The sequence below is a fragment of the Copadichromis virginalis genome, linkage group LG4 (assembly GCF_057382275.1).
Source record: "Copadichromis virginalis isolate Kocher_CV1m ecotype Utaka linkage group LG4, C_Virginalis_male_GT1.1, whole genome shotgun sequence".
NCBI classification, from domain to species: domain Eukaryota; kingdom Metazoa; phylum Chordata; class Actinopteri; order Cichliformes; family Cichlidae; genus Copadichromis; species Copadichromis virginalis.
Genome location: NC_140621.1, coordinates 36270300 through 36292161, shown reverse-complemented (window position 1 = coordinate 36292161; position 21862 = coordinate 36270300). Strand labels below are relative to the sequence as shown.

Here is a 21862-nt window from a genome sequence, read left to right as displayed (position 1 = left end):
AAGGATCTCAAAACTGGATTATAGGTGGCAGGGAGTTGGTGTCGTAAACCCCGCCTCTGTTCAAAGATGGTCGCTCACAGTGGACATAGATGGCTTCTTTCACTCCTCTTTCAAACCATCTGTCCTCTCTGTCCAAAATGTGAACATTGGCATCCTCGAAAGAGTGACCTTTGACCTTTAGATGCAGATGGACTGCTGAGTCTTGTCCTGTGGAGGTGGCTCTTCTGTGTTGTGCCATGCACTTGTGAAGTGGCTGTTTGGTCTCTCCAATGTAGAGGTCTGGGCATTCCTCGCTGCACTGTACAGCATACACCACATTGTTAAGTCTGTGTTTTGGCGTTTTGTCTTTCAGGTGAACCAGTTTCTGTCTGAGCGTGTTGCTGGGTCTGAAATGCACCGGGATGTCATGCTTGGAGAAAACTCTCCTGAGTTTCTCTGATACACCGGCTACATAGGGGATGACAGTGTTGTTGCGTCTGTCCTTCTTATCCTCCCTCGCTGGTGTCTGGTCTTCTTTTCTCTGCCTCTTTGCTGACTTTAAGAACGCCCATTTAGGATAACCACATGTTTTAAGTGCTTCCTTTACATGTGTGTGTTCCTTCTTTTTCCCTTCAGGCTTAGAGGGAACATGTTCTGCCCGGTGGTGTAGGGTCCTAATTACTCCAAGTTTGTGTTCCAGAGGGTGATGGGAGTCAAACAGGAGGTACTGGTCCGTGTGTGGGGGTTTACGACACCAACTCTCTGCCATCTATATTCCAGTTTTGAGATCCCTTCCCAGACGCCTTAACGCCCACTCACATCCTGGGCCATCTGACCTCAGGAATTCACATGATAAGGTGGGGCCAGGTTTCACAATGAACACACCCGAAACTCTGGCTGATTGGGACCCACACCCAGTTTCACACCTTGGCTCAGGTGATTAGAGGATCATCAGGGGTCCTTTTGTCCCTCTGTGGGGGGAAACTCCCACTAGGTTTATATCTGGGACTCTCCACCATTTGACCTTAGAACTGAAGAAGCTTCTCGGATGAGAGGTGAAACGTCTTCAAGCAACTTAAAGAAGTCCAGACGCTTTCCTTTGCAAGCTCCTTTGACTACGATGACCTGGATGACTGAGAACCTTCACAGACATTCTGGTTGTATACATGTTCTGTATACTGTTTCTCAATAAAGTTTAATAATTGAAAAAAAATGTTAACGTTTAAACCCTTTTATTTCATGGGTGCTTTTCAAATTTGAGCTTCCCTCCCTCCAAGACATCTACAGGAAGCGGTGCCTGAGGAAAGCGGGGAGGATCATCAAGGACTCCAGTCACCCCAGCCATAAACTGTTCAGACTGCTTCCATCAGGAAGGAGGTTCTGCAGCATCCGGTCCCGTACCAGCAGACTGAGAGACAGCTTCTTCCACCAGGCCATCAGACTGCTGAACACGTCATAGACACCTCAGCTTCACTACTGGAACTTCAACATTATGCACTCCATACTGTACAGTAATGCCACTGTTTTGCACATGTCTCACTCTGTATATTTTATTTTATATATTCTATTCATTGTTTACTCTATTTAATTTGTAAAATATGTGTACACACACACACACACACACACACACACACACACACACACACGTAGAAAAATATTTAGTATACACATCCAGAAATGCATATACTATTATATATTGTACATATATTTATTAGTTTCAGATGTAGCCATTCTTGTATTTTGCTTGTTTACATTCTTGTATTTTGCACAACTCTGTTGCTTGTGAAGCTCGCACACAAGAATTTCACTCACATGTGCTGTACCAATGTACCTGCACATGTGATGTGACAATAAAAGTGAAAAAAAAAAAAATTTTCACCGCTGAGCGTCGCTGTCTTCAACACGATGATTGGCTTAGCTGTCTGTAGCGTCACTGTCAGAGAGCCAATCAGCTCCCGGGTGGGAGCGCGGATATTTGAAAACAGAGATGGCGGCGGTGCGAGCGTAAGTCTGAAAATATTTAATATATTGTGATCAATCTCATCAATAAATGTTTGTTTCCACTCCAGAAACCTTTTCACACGTGAAGCGTGGGTCACGCGACTGTTTTCTGCCTCGCGTGATGAAATAAAACATTGAAAATCTGAAGTTTATTAGCTGTTAGCAGCTGAAGCTAACGGTCTGCGTCACCGAGGGTTCAGTATTGACGTTTGTTCGTTTGTTTGTTTGCTGTCAGCGTGCTTCGGCGTTGTGATCCGGCCCTGCTGGAGCCCCGCGGAGAACCGGAGCCGGACTGCGACCAGGCGGCGCGGATGGTGCTCTTCCTTACGGTCTGTGGCAGAAAATAGTCCGCCTACACCTCACAACACATCAGAGTCCTCGCAAAACGCACAAAACCCTGACCTCTGACCCCCACTGAGGGAATAGTTAAACCGTAAACAATGAAATGGAGAGCAGACCCTGAGTTGGCTCAGTCGCAAGTTTTCAAGTTTCTCACCTGAGTGAGGCCAGCCTGTCAGAGCGGACTTCAATCAGTGTTCATACCAGAGACAGCTGATACTCACACACGCAGTTACTGAGCAGTTTCCTCTGTGTGTGTGTGTAACACGTCACCGTGCTACAGCCATCCTTGCAATGTTAGAATAAAGTAGAGGAGGTGTTCAGCAGCTCCAGGCTGACAGCAGAAACAGACGGGGGTCTGATGAAAATCACCACAAATACATGAAGTGCAGCTACGAGGCTGAGAAACGTCAATAAGGAGAGACGCTGGCGGAAGGCTTTGCTTTGTCTGTTCTCATTAAAAATGGCTGCCGTGTTACATGACCCACAGGCAGCAGGGTGGAGCGTGCCAGTGGTTCAGTGAGCTGAGCTTCAGTCAGTCTTCTTCCTCATGCTCAGGATCCAGATGTTTTGGTGTGTTTGATAAAGTCCACAGTGCTAACAGAACACACACACTGTGAGTGTTTGTTTATGGAATATGTTTCGTATACCTGTGCTCCTGTGAGTGGGTATGAACACTGAGCCCCGTCAGTGTGTCACCCTCATGTTTCTATGATGTTGTTTTATTGTTTATTTTAAGTTGGCTCTAATTTCTGTGTGACATCATCTCTTTTATGTTGTATTTACTACAATCAGCTGACAGATCAAAACAGTCCCTGAAATCGTCCTGTCACGTGTGTTCAGGACCGCCGTCGCATGCAGAAGGTTCTGTGGCGTCAGCTGTTTGTCCTCGACTCCATGATGTCACTGCTGGAAGGACTGGAGTCTGCCCAGCAACTGATGGCACAGTCCTGCCCCCCCCAACCAGGTACACACACTGTGGTGCTGTCTCACCTGGAAAGAACACAAAGAAAGTGACTTACTGTGTGTGTGTGTGTGTGTGTGTGTGTGTGTGTGTGTGTGTGTGTGTGTGTGTGTGTGTGTGTGTGTCAGAGGGTGGGGCTCGGGGCAGGTGGAAGGCCCTGAAGGTGGAGAGCAGGTCAGGGGTGGAGGAGACCGAGGCGCTGCTCAGATCTCTGCAGGACAGAATCCAACAGATCCACGACAGACGACACACACTCACACAGCTGGTTCAGCATCTGCATAGCAAGGTCACACACACACACTTGATTTCATATCTTAGTGGGGGCATCTCATTGACATGATGCTGTAACTAACTGTAACTCTGACACTAAAACCATATTTTGAGCCTCAAAATGTCTTCAATCTTGTGGGGACGGACATCTGGTCCCCACAAGTACAGTCACATTCCAATTTTGGTCCTCAGAAAGACATCTAAACATGGTATCCACACGCACGCACACACACACACACACACACACACACACACACACACGCACACACACACACACACACGCGCGCGCACACACACACACACGCACACACACACACGCACACACGCACACACACACAGGTTAACGTCAGTCACTAAGAGTCGAGGAGGTGAAACATCAGGTAATCTTGCTTTTCTTTGTCGCCTCATCCTCTCCTCTCCTTGTCTCCTCCTGCCCTTGTCTCCTTGTTCCCTGCAGAGGCAGCAGAGTGAGCAGCTGGAGTCGTCTCTGCTGAACGCCCAGAATGCTTTGCAGTCATGTGACCTTCAGCTGGCCCAGTTGAGGGCGGAGTCAGAGGTGATGCTCGGTCACCTGATCGAGTGGCAGCGACTTAGAGACGAGTGAGTGCCACAAAGTCACGTGACTCTATTGAAGCCCTTGTGATTGGTCGCTAACCTGACTTCCTGTCACCTGGCAGGCTGCAGGTGCACGTCAGCACCACGCAGGACGTCATGCAGATCAACCTGCTCGCCTTCAACCAATCAGAGCTGTGTGTGGAGCTCAGGCCACGCACCTCTTCTGACTTGTTGTCCAATGAACTGGAGCCGCTGAGGCTGTCAGTCACCTGGAGTCATGACGACCGCTTCAGACTGCAGGTAAGGACACAGGTGTGCGTGATGTCAGGTTTCCTCCGACACTAAGAACTGTTAGTCAATCAACAATCAATACTCATTAAAACTGATTGGATGTCACAGATGCGAGGGGTGTCTTACAAACTGTAGATCAATCGATCCGTGAGTATGTGTAGCCCAACTTCAAATAGAGCGTGATGAAGGCGTCTGATCCTCAGGTGAGCGAGGGGACGGCGGACCTCGCGGAGGACAGCCTGACGGGCCGACGGGTAGAGCTGAGCGCCGCCCTGCTGGAGGTGATGCGGTGTTATGTTGGGCAGGCCGAGCTGTTGTCTGAGATCCAGAGCCTGCGGTCCAGGTGAAGCGCTGACCAATTATTGAATTGACGTGGGCGGGGCCTCTTTCCCACGGCGTTTAATCACCATCTGTCTTTCAGCTTCGCCATTGACTGGCACCCCGCCCAGCGCCTCCTCGTCTACCTGAAGACGGCATCGCTGGTGTGTCATCTGGAGGTGGAGGAGGGATACCCGCGCGTGGGGCGGGCGCGCCTGCTGTCCGTTCGGCGGGACGGGCAACATGTGGACACATCTGGGCTGAAGGTAACAGGAAGCTGCTTCACAGTCTGCTTTTAGGTGAAATTATCGCGTTTCAGGTGTGTTAGTACGCGAGGCTTGGAGTCTGGGGAAGTAAAGGATGCTTGAGACGCCGTGGTTACCCTGCACAGGTGGGGCGTGACACCACCTCCACCTCCCAAAGACCGCCTCAAACATTCATCTCAGTGGTTTTGATTTCACCTCGTGTGTTCTTGCTCCAGCTGCAGCGTCTCACACGAACGTGTGTGTGTGTGTGTGTGTGTGTGTGTGTGTGTGTGTGTGTGTGTGTGTGCGTGTGTGTGTGTGTGTGTGTGTGTGTGTGTGTGTCTAAGCCTCCCAGCGGTGAGCTGCGTCTGACCGAGTGGTTGGTGTTTCTCTACAGCAGTCCTCTCCTCTGAACGACGTCTTCCTCCTGTACAGTTTCCTGTCTTCTCTCACACATCCACCGGGGGTCGCTCTCTCACCTGCACATGTGTTACCTGCCCTGAAGTGTTTTTGTCTGTGATCACATGACATGAAAATAAACCTCTGCCTGCAGGACAAACTGGGTGTGTGAAACATGAAGTTTGTCTCTGATAAATAAAGAAGTTTATAGAATTTACAGAAGCATCAGTTTCACACAGAAGAAGCAGAAACTTCATTTTTAAACTAATAAAATGTACTCTAACAAAGTTCTGTTTGCAGTCAGTTATAAAAGAATAAGAAAAACTACTGAAAATAAAAACGTATAAAAAATGTTTAGGGAATAATGCAACTGTCAGTAAATATGTCAAATTAAAGGAATATTTGTGAGAAAAAATAAACCAATTATTGGAGGATTTTAATCAATAAAAGCATGTTTGCAGAGTAAAACCATTTTTGTTTTTAATAGAAAGGCTGTTTTTAAAAGCCCATTTCTGCTTGAGCTGGGTCTGTTTTTAAATGTAAACTTAAAAAAACCATGTTTGAAAACATTTCATGAACTTCTTTCATTTATAATCCAGCAGAAAAAAATGTTCATTCAATTCTTCAGCTGAAGCTTTTATTTTGTAAAGCTGCCACCGGGAGTCGCTGTTTCCTTTCGTGTTGCTGTCTGCTGCTTCCCAGCATGCACTGCTACACCGATACTGTACAACGTGACGTAAGACACACACGCATGTCCGCGTGATTAGATAACATGTCGGGGACATGTCACGCCGTCAGAAACCAGACAGAGCGGCTCCTGAAGGAAAACCGAGCACAGCCCGCGGGAAGACTTCCTGCTGCTGACACACCGGGTCACGTGTTCTCATAGAAACACGGAAACAGCCACGGAGCTCACGTGTGTCTGCAGAACATGCAGGTTTAACAGGTTTAACGTTTCTCACTGGGGCTTGGTTCAAATGCACGGAAGTGTAAAATCAGCCAAAACTTAAACGGAGTTTGGTGTAACAAATAATTCTAAATTACAGCCTGTAAAACTGATGCTCTTGGGCACATAGTTAGATTTTCACTGATCTTTGGTCACAGCAAGGTGTGGAAAGGTCCACCCGGAGTCTGGTGAGAGGACAGTGGAGTAAAAGCAGCTGCTGGTTAGTGTATGCACAGGAGTCCGGCTGAAGAATGAGATTACTGCAGATCACTGTGGAGTTTCCCCTCCACGCACATCTCACCCACTCTTAATACAGCGGAACGTGGACGTGTGTGACTGCTGCTGAGTCACCAGTAGGAAACTGACATCAGGAAAATATCTGAGTGGACTAAGTGAAGGATTCTGTTCGTGTTTAAAATGAGCACAAATGTGAATGGAGTTTGGTTTGAGGGTTAGCGTACGAAAGCCAGGCTGCTTCGTGTTTTTGCTCCAAGCATTTACTGATTGTCAGCATCTCCTCAGATGAGCAGACGGTTTGAGACGGCTGCCAGACGTAATAAAAGCAGCTATTATTAGCTGTAAATACACGTATATGCGTGGAGTCTGGTGCGTCAGTGAAGGAGCTTTAACCCTGATAAACACGTAACTGTAAAAGTGAACGTGTGAAAACGGAACATTTTTGACTGGAGTCTGGTGGAGACTGCTTCCACGCGAAAACATCATCACCATGCAGGTGTGGTTATGAAGCATGCGCCTGCAGCTCAGTGTCACACATACAAACAAGTGTGCAACATCTCAGTTTGTGTTATTGTTTATTGCCTGACGACCTCCTCCTCCTGCTGTGGACCTCCTCCTCCTGCTGCTGCTGTAAATCAGTGATCAGAGTGATCCGTTGTCACGGTGACGCACCACACGGCTGTAAACGTGTTATATAAGTACGCACAGCACTAAAAGGAAGTGATGTGCGAGTCCATCTGAAACTGGGACACAGTGCTCGTCTCCGCCCGCTGGCTGCTCATTGGGCAGTGGGGATGCTGAGATCGAGATGCAGCTGGCCAATCAGAATCCAGAAAGTGGAAGTTTGATTATGAGGCTGCAGTTCGACCTACTTTCTCCTCAGAGTGACTCACTTTCTCCTTCTTCTCCTGCTGTCCCACTGACTGCTGAAAGCTCAGAGCCAACAGGACACTAACCTCCAAAAACCCACCAATCACGATCAGCTTCACCTCATGCTGCTCAGACACACGTGGATGTCTGTTTGTCACAGTCTGCGGCTCTAAAATCAGTGAAAAAGTCAAAGGAGTCTGGTGAAGGAGAAAGCTGGCGCTGCTGTATTTACAGCCTATAGTTCATATGAAATATGTTTTTCATTTGTTTTAATTAATAAGTCATCAACGTGTCTCGTTTTTATATGAAACATTAAACATTTAACCTGAAATTACACATGAAATATTTTTTCTTTTCTTCTCATACTTTACAGTTCACAGAGAGATAAATATGTGTGATGGTGAAGAGACGATGTTAGATGTTGTATTTCAGTGACTGTAGTGCAAGGCACAAAAACGCCACCAGAGGGCAGACTGTGCCGCTGAGCTCAGACCCACTGGAATATAACCCTAAACACCTTTATATTCCACTAATAAAGGTGAGCTAGGTGACACAGACGAAGCTTCGTGTCTAAATAAACTAGAATAAACCCAACATGGAAGCACTGAGAGCTGCAGTTCCTGTGGTGCCCAGCAGAGGCAGCAGTGAGTCAGTCCCATAGACTTCCGTGTCAAAATAAACTCATTATTAGGGGCGTGGTCTCTTTGACTGACGGACGGATGGGGATTTGGCGCTACTTAAATAAAACTGATTGTTCAGTTTTCAGATTTTTTTTAAAAGTTTTTACTGTAGTAAAATGAGTTTTTGTGACTGTTAGTCCCAACATCATGAGCTGCTTTACAGCCTCCTCAATTTTGATTTGGGGCGTGAAGAGAGCACATACAGCTGCTGCGGTACAATAACAGAGAGCTCGAATCAGGCTCTTCTACAGCTACATCACCCGCTCTACAGCTGCTGCAACTACAACCAGCAGCAGCTTGAGTCTGTGACATCAAACCCTGCCACTACAGCATCTCCACCAGCCGCTGTAACTGACTCCAGCTTCTCCTCCGCTGCTGGTGGGTAAAATGAGCTTCGCTGAGAGAAAACTGAAGGTCGTTTTACTTCAGCTCAGACTCGTCCAATCATCAGTCCATCGCAGTAACGTCTTTATGATCAGTGTGAATATTATAGATTCAGGACGACTCATGTGTGCATATATTTATATATCATTTTTATATAACGTCTTTACAACATAAACCACAGATTAAAACACATCAGAGATCTTCTTTCATCAGGTGCACTTCCTCGCTCGTACATACTTTAATAGTCACGATATCTGCACAGGCATATATTCATATTAACCAAAAATAGTTGTGTACAACAGATCTCAGGGAAACAGTTCAAGTATAGCTGGATCTTTGTGTTCATGGCTATGTACAGTTTCTTTACAGAACATCAGCTGCATAAGGTTTGTCTGAGGCGTCGCCAGGTCACGCCCCGCCTCCTCCATCTCTGTAGTAGGTGGAGTCATCATTCCGGGCGCTCCACAGTTTGGAAGTTCAGGATGAATCAGTTCGTACTGGAAGAGTTTCTGTTTCCTGCAGAGTGGAAGTGGAGGCCGCCGCAGTCACAGATCGCCGGCCGCTGAAAATCGAAGGAGCTGATCCCAAAGTCCTTAAAATCATTAAAAGCAGCTGGATGCGTCCAGATGTTTGAAAGAGCTACTTTTAGTGTGCATCTGTCTCCAGCTGGGAAAACTTTCAAATTAAAAGCGTCTGAACTCATCATGAACGTTAACGAAGCTAAAATCAGACAGAATGATGACATCAACAGGAAGTGGAAGTGAAGCTGAACGAACAGGTTTGTCCTGTGTGAGCTTGTCAGTTAGCGTACTGTCGTCGTCCACGTCCTTCACGCTTCTTTCTTTTGTCTTTCAGACTTCCTGCTGGCGACGCTCCAGTAAAGTCAAAGAACTGGGCTGGCTAGGCTAAGCTAACGGATTGGGCTTACACAGGTTAAAATAGTGTGGTTTAAAAATGGCAGCCTGCTCCTTTAAAACATCAACCAGCTGTTTTAAAGCAGACTTTTATTTTGGCGGGGAGACGCATGTCTTGCAAAGTTCTGCTGATGACATCATCATCCTGCCAGTCCGATGCGGTCTGGATGACGCTGCGATGTTAAGGGCTGGAGAGCGTGGCGATGCGGTGACATCGCAGTGATGTCATCAAACGTCGATGCGGAAGGACAGCAGCTTCTCAGAGTGCATGTTGTTGAGCGTCCGCAGATCTGGCAACTTCAGCAGCAGTTTGGTGAAGCGTGGCGAGTCCACGTCGAGGTGCTCGCTCTCTGGGGCGACGGGCGACTTGTTGACCAACGAGCGAAGAGCGCGGATCAGATTCTCCTGCAGCTGCTCCACCGACGCCACGTCTTCGATGCCGGAGCGGTCTGAAACCACACGGAGAGGGCAGGTCAGCGAGCAACGGGCAACCACTACATCTGCAGCAACTGCAACAACTGTTACGTCTACAACTACTGCAACTGAACCAAACCCGGTGACTACTCCACCCACTACATCTACAGCAACAGCTGCAACTAAACAGTTTAAAAACAAACTCGACATGTGCAACTTCGACACACAACAACCAAAAATTATTAACTATGCAACTAAACACAAGACATCAACTACGGCAACAACATCTACATACGCCGCTGCTACCTAAATCACTGCAACCACGACGCTTCACTTACAGCAACAGCTTGAACAAACGGTACCTTTTGCAACTACACCAAAACTTGGCACAACCTGCAACTCAACAAGTTGGTGCAACTACAGCAGCAACATGGAGAAACGTTTCTCCTCTGAAAACATCCAGATGAAAGAATCAACTTTTAGCGATTTCCTTATCTGGATGATTGAACGTGCATCGAAAACAACAACAACAGCTAAACCACACAAACTCGGGCTACACCTGCACTCGCCGTAGTTATGTGCTACAAACAGGAAGTTGATTTTCTATACTTCCTTCTTAAACACTCAACACGTTGCTTAAATAACTGCGATACGTTTCAGCTAATCTACGGCGGCGGCGATCTTTGCTCACCTGCTGACACGAGCACCACGGCGGTGAAGAGTCCGAGCTCCTCGCTGTCCAGCTCCAGCGCCGCCAGCTTGTGGCTGAAGTCAAACATGGCTCCCAGCAGGTCCCTCATGCCCATCGCCCGCAGCTCCTGCAGGTTGTAGGTGGCGCCGGAGACGAACGTCACCGTCTGCTCCTTCATGTTAAACAGCGACGCAAAACGCACCATCAGCACCTGAGACAGGAAACAAGGACGGGCAATCAGTGAAAGCGCGATGATGTCACCGACACATTTAGGTTTCATTCAATCTCAGCCTGACACGAGTTTGAGCAACCAACGAGGAGGCGTGTAACTACAGCAACATTACATCTGCAACTCCTGCTAATAGATCAACATCCTCTGCCTAGAAAACTCGCCACATCCAAACTCCTGCAACTAAACACAGCAACTTCAGCCAAACACCGCCCATTACAACTGCAGCAACACGTTAACTCCTGCAGCTAAGCCAAATCCTGCAACAACAGCAACTCTAGCAACCACTACGTTGCAACGTATGCAACACTTGCAACTGAACAACAAGCAACTAGCCTAAGGAGCTGGGAAAGAAAGCTTTCGTGACGTGGGTGACTGCAAATCTACACAGAAAACAAGCAACTGCAACACAAACTACATCTGCAGCAACAAGTAAACATCATGCTGTAGCTCCAGGACTACATCTGCAACATTTTCTGTACCTACAGACAATGCAGCATGTTCTGGCTCCTTAAGATTCGCCCCTCATGTTATGTAGTGTTATATAAGTTCATGCAATCTTTATTTGTTTCTGGCACACTGTTCATTTTATTTTGACATCCTACCAGAAGTGCTATTTCTCATTACTTCCTGTCTAGCGGGAGAAGGACAGTTTGCTACCCCTATGGCACATTCATGTATTTCAACAAAGCCATGCGAAGCATCCAGTCAAATAAATCTGCCAGAAAGGAACAGCGCTGTGGTTTTTCTACATGGGAAGATGGTTGTCCATCTGTCTAGTTAAGTGCGAGGGCAGAATACAGCAAAGACTGCGTCTCACAATGAAACATAATGCTGCAACTAAACACGGCAACTCACTAACTTAACCAAATGCTGCAACAAGCAACTGCTGCGACCGCTACGTCTCCATGAACAAATGCAACTAAACAGCAACCTGAGCTTCAGATCTTTGACCTCGGGAACGTTAGTGGGAGTTTTTAAACTCGCACTCTTGTGGACTCGAGGGTGAACTCAATAGTTTTTTCAAAGGTCAGAGGTCATTTCCCTAAAATGTGCTCTGATTGGATGACAGTGCTGTAACTGGCTGAGTGAGAAGACATGGTAAATATCTAGAGGGTGGGTGCAGCGCCCCCAGTTTGCCTAGTGGTCAGGTCGGGTACAGCATCTAAGGAATCTCAATCAACCAACTGACTATGTGCACGTTAGCATATGCTACTTCCGGTGCGGAAACTCCTGTGGGGAGCTTTGTTTCCGGTGTCCTATTCGCGCCTGGTTTATTGTCCAAAACAAGTTAAGCAAATGAATGAATCAAGCGGCGATTTACATTTCTATAGATGTCTCGGGCATTTACCCAATATATCTGTAAATGATGTTCATCGACTTGTCGATATTTTCCCCCGCGCCTCAGAGCAAAAGAGAAAAGGGATTCAAATGTTATATTTCTCAGCTGTCCCTCGTTTATCGCGGGTGTTATGTTCTAAAAATAACCAGCGAGAGGTGAAATCAAGGAGCCAATTTTATTTTTTGACGGTGCAAACGTTTGGTGGACATCGTGGACATACAGCACTGCACTTCAGAGTCACACTGCTAGCATCGATGCAGCGACTCTGTACTGTACAGGAGAGACGTCACGGAGGAGATCGTCTGCAGCGATCAGGACGCAGGACACAATGTGACGTAAAAAAAAAGCATGCAAACTTGCAATCTGCGAAACAGCGAGGTGAAAGGTGAACGTTATAGCGAGGGACCGCTGTAATTTTGAAGGTAAGTCACAACATACCCTTCGTACATACTAATGTATAGAAACCGTTACCAGCAATCATTCATTTTTGTGTGGCTTTTTTCACGGTTTGTTGACATGCTGTGTAGGTGTGTACTTGACAAGCTGATCTCGACATAACGGGAAACATCTGGTTTGACTGTTCTTCACCTGTAGTTTGAATGCTGAACATTTGCCTGTTTAAATCATGAGACCAGTCACTATACAGAGATGTGCTTCTGAGTGTGGACGATGTGTCTTCTGCTGCAGTGATGCAGTTCTGCTTGTGTTGAGTGATGTAAACAACTGATCGATCTAAACGCTTTAAACGTCAAAACTGATCATTAGATTTTTTATGACACAGCAGCGGTGAGTGTTCCCACCTTCTGCTCTTTGTAACTTAACGCCATCTTTCCGTTTTCGAGTTTTGGACATGATGTTGGAGGATATCTTCGCAGTAGCGATTGACCGCAAAGTAAAGCTACCGGAAATGTACAACCCCACATCCGGTCTCAAACCAGGAAGTTAGCATTTTCTCGTGCACAGGGTCAATCAGCACAAACCTCGCCCACTAAACCGAGTGACATCACAGGTTCACCTCAAAGGTGCCGGCCTTCAGCAGGGCCACCTGGTCGTTCTGGGACAGACCGCTGAATCCTGGGATATGTTTGGCGAACTCTACCACCTCCCTGACGGCGGGCGTGAAGGACAGCGAGAAGTCCTCCCATATCTGCTGCGGGGTCTTCGAGGGGTCGGCGTGAGGCTGCATGTTCATTGGACAAGCCTGCGGAGACAGGACAGCACCGTCAGCCAATCAGGTGACAGCTTGTAAACCCTCCCCCAGTGGATGAGCTCTTACCAGCACGATCCCCGTCTGCTTCTTCACTGGACAGCGCTGCTCCTGGGTCACATGACCAGCGGGACCGCTCTGCTGGCTTTGCCTCCCGTTGCTACGGTGAAGATATGTGCGGCTGTTTTCCGGTAGGTAGCACTCTGTGGCCAGGTTGTTATTGTGGTGGTAGATGGTGTTGAGGCCGTTGGCATGGTAACCGTTTGGGCAGCGGTTGGGCTGCCAGAGCTCCGCCTCCCCATTGTGGTGGACGTGGTTATTGGCCAGCTTGTCGTGAGCGTATAGGAACGTCTCGCGGTGAGCGCGAGCAATGGCGCTAATGGTGGAGTCCATCCCGGGGCTGGGGGGTGGGGAGCAGGAGGGGGAGGAGCTCTGATGGGAGGGAAGAGGCGGTGGGGAGGAAGAGGAAGCCGAAGCAGGCGGGGAGGGTGAGGAGGGGGCTGGAGGCAGGGCTGAGGGCTGAGGCCGGGGGGCGATGGTCACCCCCGGGCACGGCGAGGAGGAAGAGGATGAGGAAGAGGAGGACGACGACAGGCTGGCGAGCTGGAAGTCGCTCTGCAGCTGGTTGTTCACCATGTTATTCATGGCGCTCTGCATCTCGGCCAACATCCTCTGCTTCTCGCGCTTCGGGATCCGCCCGAAGCGCACCGCTGTGGACAGAAGAGGAAGAGGAGGAGTTAGGTCGGATTCAGAGTGTGCGGGCTTGCAGGTGGGCGTGCAGGTGAGGCGGGCGCTCACCGTCGCGGCTCATGCCCACAGACAGACACTTCTTGAAGCGGCACTGCTGGCAGCGGTTCCTGTTGATCCTCACGATGGTGCAGCTCTCGTTCTTCACGCACTTCTTGTACTGAATGTTCTGCTGGATGCTGCGGCGGAAGAAGCCCTGCAAGACCAGACACGCCCACACCGTCACCTTCAGCATCATCATCGTCATCACCACCAAGCCCCAAAACTGCCAAAATCCGCGGACTGTATATCCGGTCTTTAAGTCTGACGTCATTAGCCGCTTCAGGTTCCAAAGCCAAACGAACACTGCGGCATCACTGAGAGTTAAAAACTGTCTAAACTCTTTCATCTGTAATAAAATGATCAGCGTTGCTGCTTTACCAGGTGTAACAGTTAAGTTTAACATCCATGAAAACAGAATTTATTAAATTTAACGGAGTTAGAAGTTAGCAGGAAGCTAGCGGAAGTTAGCTCGCTAGCTTCCACGCAAAAATAGCATGTTCTGACTGAGAGATTTCTGAAAAAAATTCAAACGTACAGCTCTGCTATCACTTCCAACATAAATGAAGACAGAAAACTAAACAGCAGTGGCGTTTGCAGGGTTACTGAAGTTGGGCTAGCTGCTATATAATGATGTGCTACGTGACCGCTAGCGACACAGCTATGTTAGCATAAACACAGTGAAGCTGGAGGATGAACGCTAACTTTCTTCCACTCGATAAAAGTTAACGTGAGTGTTCTCGGTGGTCAGGAACAAATGCAATCGCATGGCAGGATGCTGTAAAAGGACCAAACTTCAGCCAGGAGAACAACTGAGATAATCCATCCACAATACAAGGTTAGTCATTCATATACTGCTGCCTGGGCTGGGCTGTAGCTACATCGTAAGGTTTTAAAAACTGAGCTTTAAAATGAACAGTGGTAATAAAAGCCGAGAGAGGCCGACAGGGATCACTGACTGTTTTTAGGGGCTTGTTCAGATTAAACAGAACAAGATACAAAAGATTAAAACATGTTAAAAACACAACAGCCTTAATAAATGCAGAGTAGTTTGGACTGAAGCTTCATCACATCATCACTTAAAGCCTGTGTGCATGTGATGTGTGTGAATAAAGAAATAACGCATTTGAAAATAAACAGGAAGTAAATAACTCTGAAATATTACAAAAACAAAAAATAAGAATAACAGTTTTAGATTTTAATTAATTAACACAAATACTATCATTGAGTCGGTAGTTCCATTGTGTGTGTGAGATCTCACCTTGCAGCCTTCGCAGGCGTGCACGCCGTAATGGAAACCCGAGGCGACATCGCCGCAGACCTTACAGAGCAGCACCATGCCGTTCAGCTCTGAAACACAGTCACATACAGGAAGTGACATCAGAGGTTCCGTTCAGCTCAACACACAAACATGCAAACGAACTGCGTACTTACTGGTCAGACTGGCCACAGACTTGCTGGGCGACGTCCTCAGAGAGCCGCCGTCGTCGCGGCCTCGAGGCGAGCCTGCCGCCGACGAGGAGGCCGAGGAGGACCCGTCGTCTCCGGCTGACCCTGAGCTGGAGCCGGAGCTGAGGAACGGCAGGGTGAGGGAGGAGGAGGAGGTGAAGAAGGACTGGGAGTTGGAGTTCTCACTGTACATGGAGACCGGACTGGTCCGAGTGGGAGAGCCTCCGGAGGAGCCCACGTAGGAGATCACGCCTCCTGCAGGAGAGCAAGGGGAGGTCAGAGGTTATTGACAGTGGTGAGGGGGAAGCGTTCCACCTCTACTCCTCGAACGCTCTGAGCGACTCGGTTTTACTGCTTGTACACATCACAGCCTCCTCCTACAAAATAAAAGCCTGTAAGTGCTTATTTCTGCTCTTTGTTCTGCTCGTTGTGCAGCGCAGCGTGACTTTGTACCGCCGCTCAGCAGAGGCGGGATTTAGACTCACACCTTCTCAGGTTTCATCAAAGCACCAGTGAAAGCTGCCGTGAATGTTGGTCTGCCGCCGAGCGGGCTCAAAATGAAGTGATCGGCTGCCACATGTGCACAGCGTCTGAGAGCGACTGTTTGCAGACCTGTTGCCTCCCATCAGCATCCTGTAAATCACGTGAAGCTCTGAGCAACGATTTCATCAGCAGCACATGCAGACTGTGACCGCTGAACACGATCGGTGCAGCGGCAGGTTTGATCTCTGTGGGAGGCTGCAGTCCTGTTTTTACCGCCGTGGCTTCGATGGCGTTGGACGTTATGTCAGGACCACGCTGCAGAGATGGGCCCTCTGTTTTGTAGTGTTCCCAAAATATTTGAATTTATCTGATTAAGTATCAGCTTCTGGTGTCCCTGTATGATACAATATCACTAACTACCTGACCCCACTGAGGTTGGGACAAACACCTTTCACCTCGTGACACGCAGCGACCTTCACAGAGCATTAGTGTTGACTAACGATGTGTTTGTTAGTCAACACACGGCGAGGAGTCAGAAGCACTAACAGGAGGAAACCCCTGATTCTTTGTTTGTTATGAGAGGATGATGTTTGTCTGCACATGTCAGAGCTGCACGTGACACACACACACACACACACACACACACACACACACACACACACACACACACGACCAGTGCGAGCTGTGATCACCTTCATGTTCTGCTGCTCAGACTCAGGCTGAATGTGTGCTTTGTGAGTCTGTGCTCACACACTCACACAGCAAGGCCCGCTGCCAGCTCACAAACTGGGTCACCAAGACAGGAACAAGGAGAGCAGCCGCCATCACCTTCACGCTACACGAGGAACCACAGCGAGCTCACAGACCAGCACAGACACTCAGACAGAGGACTCAGCGTGGAAATGCAGACACAAACGAGTGCTGATGAAGGTCACGTGACGTGTTTATAAAGCTGCACATGGCCTCTGAGCGTCTGACCACAGAAATATCCGAGCTGTGCTCATGTCTGTGCTGAACCTGCTGCCTCCCTCCTCCTCCCCTCCTCCCCCTCACGCAGCCTCGGCGGGAGGCTCGTGTGTACTCCGTGGTCACGCCCCTGAGACACGTGCCTGCTCCACTCAGACGGCTCTGCAACGGGACTGGAGCGCCAGAGGCCCGCCCACACCCACGCCTACCCTCCCTCTGCACACACTCTCACGTTCCCGCCATTCATCTCTCTCTCACACACACACACACACACACACACACACACACACACACACACACACACACACACACACACACACACAGATCTGCAGCGTTTTCTGCTGCAGTAAAATAAGATTCTTCAGCTTAAACGTGACCTCCTCCTCACTTCCTGTCATATATCTGCTGTTGCTATGGCGATGTTCATACTCAACAATCTAGAGTTTCTCGTAACGAGCTGAGTGTGAGCCAAGACTGCAGACTGCAGACCTCTATGACATCACAGAGAGTAAACCCAGAGGATGAATGAGAGCCTGCGGAGTCAGCCCAGAGTCAGATACAGAAGGATTATTATGAACTGTCAGTCATGCAAAGCTGCTCACAGTCCAAGAATAAGAAGAGAAAGCGAAGAGGAGGGGCTTGTTTTTGGACTGATTCTTCTACTCCCAGAGCACACACACACGCACACTGACACACACACACACACACACACACACACACACACACACACACGCACACTGACACACACACACGCACGCACACACACTGACACACACAGTGACACACACAGTGACACACACACACACACACACACACAGTGACACACACACACGCACACTGACACACACACACGCACACTGACACACACACACTCACGCACACACACTGACACACACAGTGACACACACACACACACACACACACACACACACACACACACGCCGTTGGATGTGTCAGAGAACATTTTGGGGCTGGTGTCTTGCCCCAGCCTGGAGGAGCCAGGGATTGAACCACCAACCTTCTAATTGGCAGATGAGTTGCTTCGTCTCGTGAGCGACAGCCACTCAGAGATAATTAAAGCTGAAACCGCAGAAGAAGAATAACCTTCATCTGACTTCATCAGTCACATCCTCAGAGGAGCAGTAACCAGCGTGCCCTGCAGGAAGCTCCACAAAGTGCATTCTGGGTAATCTGCAAAGGCTCCTATCAGACTGTGGGGTAAGAAAGCTTCATTTCACCTCCACCTGACAACAGCATCATGCTCCAGCTGGGAATCATTTTCTAATAAAGTTTCCCGTTAGCGCTGACGCTCGCGGTGGTGACGTGGCCCGTCTCTGCTGCTCACGAGGTCTCAGGACAGATCACATGATCTTCAGGCCCTCGTGAAGGTTTTAAACGATCCGTGCTTGGAATAAGACGCTGTGCTTCCTTCAGGCACTGTGCTGACCTCCAGAGGAGAGGATCCAGCTGCTGACACATGTTCGCCCTCTTTGACTGAGCGTAAACGCGTTTCATCAGGGTCTCTGCTCACCGTGGGAATTTCAAAGTGGCTAACGGCTAACGACTCGAGGTCGAACGCTGACGTGTCCTGAGAGTCTCTCTGACAGTGCTGCAGTGATGTTTTACTAAACGTTCTCTAAGAACCCTCTTTATCACCTTTTAAGTACGTGTTTAAGCGTCACGCCGCCATGTTTTTTAAAGTTGGTCTGAGGTTTGTGGGCGTGCTGCAGGGAAACGTGTTAGCTGAACTCTGAGCTGACAGGAAGTTCACACGAGCCAAACGCTCTTTGAACGTCAGTGCGGCGAATGTCTGTTATCATTGAGCTCAGCACCAGCAGCTGAGGCTCATGGGTAGTGTAGTGTCAGTAAGTGTCCGCTGTGATGAGCTTTAAACCACAAACACGGTGATCTGTGAGAGCGAGCAGAGCGGCGCTCTATCCTGGGGATACAGCAGGAATCCTGGATCAGGAATATCGGACTTCGAGCAGACATGGAGACGCTTCCATAAATCACATACATCATTCACATCTGTTTTATTCCCTCACTCATTCACACCTCCCTCCTTGACCTCACTCCCCTCTGATTGGCTCCTTTTGTCCCAGAAATGTAAATAAATCAGCTGCACAGGTACATCGTCTCACCTGTCGTGTTCGTCACTGTGTTCAGGTTTTATGTCGAGTTTTATTTGTCGGTTTACACTTTATTACATCATGTGATAAATATATTATCGTTATTTACATCAGTAAGCCTGCAGTCTGAAAAAACTCCTGAGGGATTATTTTAACACAGATTCATGTTTTTGTGTTCTTGCGTCTCCCAGCAGCTCCACGTCACCGCGGTCAGCTGCAGGTGTCTGTGGCGAGGTGTGTGACGTGTCTCTGTGTACGGCTCAACATCCTTAGTGGCATTTGAATAAAACTCTGTGACTCCTGCCTGAAACAAGCTGAGTGCAGTCTGTGCTGCTGCAGATAAAAGCCACACACAGAAACCAGCGCTCAGCTGTGTTTGTGTTGTTCTTGTCTGCGCCAGCAGGGGGAGACAAAAACACCCAAACTGCAGCTTTAACAGGTGAGGACAGGTGAGAGCCGGACTGTAACTACTATCATCGATGAACCATCAGTGTGTGCTAAAGATCCTCATCGATCAGAATCAGCCATGATCAATAATCTGATCACATACAAATACAAACTATAAAAGTGCAGAAGAAGAGAGCAAAGGCTCCTGACGTCAGCGAAAATGAGCAAACGTCAAACCACGTGACTGTGCGCAAATCTTTAAATGTGATCGTGTTTGGAGCACACAGGGGGAGGAGCCGGGGGAGGAGCAGCGGAATTATACAATGAGCTCAGGCTCAGTGGCAGCCAATCACAGCCCGCGGAGCTCCGTGAAAACATAGCGCACATGGCTCGGTTTGCCGGTCCATGTGAACCGGCAACTGGCGCGAGCGAGCGAGCGAGCACGTACACACACATTACTGCGGGTCCACCTGACACCTGTCCACCCTCCGACATGACCGCTGTCACTCTGACCCACTTACCCGAACACACGGGCGCAGTCACGTACACGGTCCCCGTGACCACCGCCGGACATGTGCCAAGCGGGACCCGCTGTTCCCGAAACACGGCCACGGACACCTGCTCACGGGGACTGCAGTGAGGACAATGCGGGGTCCAGAACCTGGTCTGGACCTGAACCCGATGCTCCCGCCCCCCTCGCTGAGAGAACCTGTACCGCGGACACAAACACCGGAACAGAGGTTCGCGCGCCACACAGCCGCAGGTGCTCAAAGCTTCGACCTGTGGTCCGATACTAACGATACCAACAGTTTACTCATCGACCAGTAACCTGCTTGTCTCAGCCTTCACCCCGCGCTGCTGCCAAACTCCATGTGAAATTTGACAACTTTTAAAACTCGACCTCTGAAGCAGCAGCAGAGACCCCCACACTGTTAAAAGTCAAAATAAATGTGCCGCACGCGCACAGCGTCGCTCTTATCAGCTCTAATGTAAGCGTGAGGTGCAGAGTAGGGGACGTATTTACCTGGGTTGTTGTTGTTGTTGTTGTTGTTGTTCGTGTCCATGGCAGCGGTGGTCACTGTGACATCCGAGAAAAAGTCACACACGCGACCCTCGTTTAAAAGTCCCAGAAAGCTACCGCTGCGCACGCATCCCAGGCTCGGAGACGTGGGAGAAGAAACCACCACAGAAGAAGAAGCGGGGTCTTATTCTGTGAATTCAAACTACTGCTCCTGCTGCACGCGGAACCAAGCGATCCGTCCTGCTGCACGCGCGCCTCTGTCTGCCTGCCTGTGTGTTTTGAAACAAGGCGCGCGCGCAGCAGGACGCTGATGATGATGAATGTGCGGGGGCCGCCGTGCCCGCACGCGGCAGAAAACGGGACCATGTGACCGCGGGGAGAGCCTCGTGCCCCAGTGACACACTTTCCCGCCCCTTCTCTGCGCTGCAGCCGCTCGTTTAAACCTCCGAGCACGTGGAGCCGGCTGCTCCTCGCACAGGGGCATTCTGGGATTCGTAGGCGGAGATTTTTTTTTTGTAGTTTTTAAAACATAATTTTAATGCTTTGACCAATCATTTAACGTTATTTATTACTACTTATATTTATGATGACTTATTCTACTTATGAGCCAAAAATGGACTCCACATCCTCCAGACTAACGATATCAGAGCTCAGGTCAAAGCCTGCAGCTCTCATGGGGGGCATCGGAGCTGACAGCTGGCACGTCTGGAAAGGCTCCATCACTGCTCAAAGGTATAAACAGGTGTTTATACACTGCTCTGACACCTGCTCCGTGCTGACGTGTGTCTCTGGGAGGCCTTCGTGTTTGAGCAGAACAACGCTAAATCGCAGACTGCATCTGTCCCAGCCGCACGGCCGCTGAACCGGCCCGCCTGCAGTCCAGACCTCTGACCAGCAGACAACATCTGGAGCATCATGTAAGCAACAACAGGACGAAGCAGAGCCAGGACTGCTGAACAGCTGGAATCCTCCATCAGACCATCGCAGACTGATGTTAGAGAGGAAACATGGAGCTGTCCAGGAGGTTTTGTGAACTGCAGCCTGGCGTTTCTTCTACAGATATTTACTCAGCAATAAGAAAATAGCGACACTCCACTCACACCCTCACTGTTGATGCGTTCATGGTGCAGATGTAAAGTCGCAAAGCATTGTTCAGCATCCAGTTAGCGCTGCAGAAGAGGAGCAAACAGCAGGGAAGTTCAACAGCAACCTTTTTAACAGCTCAACAAACATCAGCAAACACACAAAGTGCTTATGTGACGTTTGACACTAAACATGTGTGCTGTAGTTCAGAGGGAGAGAAACACAGGGTGTGACACTCAGAAATGGAGAAAGATGCAAAGAAGAGGAAAAGTAAGGGACATTT

At 48.9% G+C, this 21862-nt stretch overlaps 2 protein-coding genes across 3 annotated transcripts; one reads left to right on the top strand and one right to left on the bottom strand.

The window, feature by feature from the left end:
- The first annotated feature begins 1927 nt into the window (after positions 1–1927).
- LOC146712097 (uncharacterized) lies at positions 1928–5783 on the top strand. Of its 2 annotated transcripts, XM_085455237.1 has the most exons (9): positions 1928–1983; positions 2216–2309; positions 3163–3286; positions 3412–3569; positions 4011–4153; positions 4231–4408; positions 4603–4742; positions 4821–4983; positions 5310–5782. In XM_085455237.1, the coding sequence occupies exons 1-9, from the start codon at positions 1967–1969 to the stop codon at positions 5373–5375; spliced, it is 1083 nt and encodes a 360-aa protein (XP_085311363.1). In that variant the 5' UTR covers positions 1928–1966; the 3' UTR covers positions 5376–5782. The 2 variants fall into 2 exon arrangements, with proteins under 2 accessions (XP_085311363.1, XP_085311364.1); XM_085455238.1 differs by lacking the exon at positions 1928–1983 and having other exon boundaries at positions 2260–2309; positions 3115–3286; positions 5310–5783.
- Positions 5784–8610: 2827 nt separating this feature from the next.
- On the bottom strand, positions 8611–20891 carry nr1d1 (nuclear receptor subfamily 1, group d, member 1). The gene is made up of 8 exons (XM_085455236.1): positions 20500–20891; positions 15496–15765; positions 15323–15411; positions 14074–14218; positions 13345–13985; positions 13084–13269; positions 10498–10708; positions 8611–9841 (listed from the first exon to the last, which is right to left on the bottom strand). The coding sequence occupies exons 1-8, from the start codon at positions 20537–20539 to the stop codon at positions 9621–9623; spliced, it is 1803 nt and encodes a 600-aa protein (XP_085311362.1). The 5' UTR covers positions 20540–20891; the 3' UTR covers positions 8611–9620.
- Positions 20892–21862: the final 971 nt, after the last annotated feature.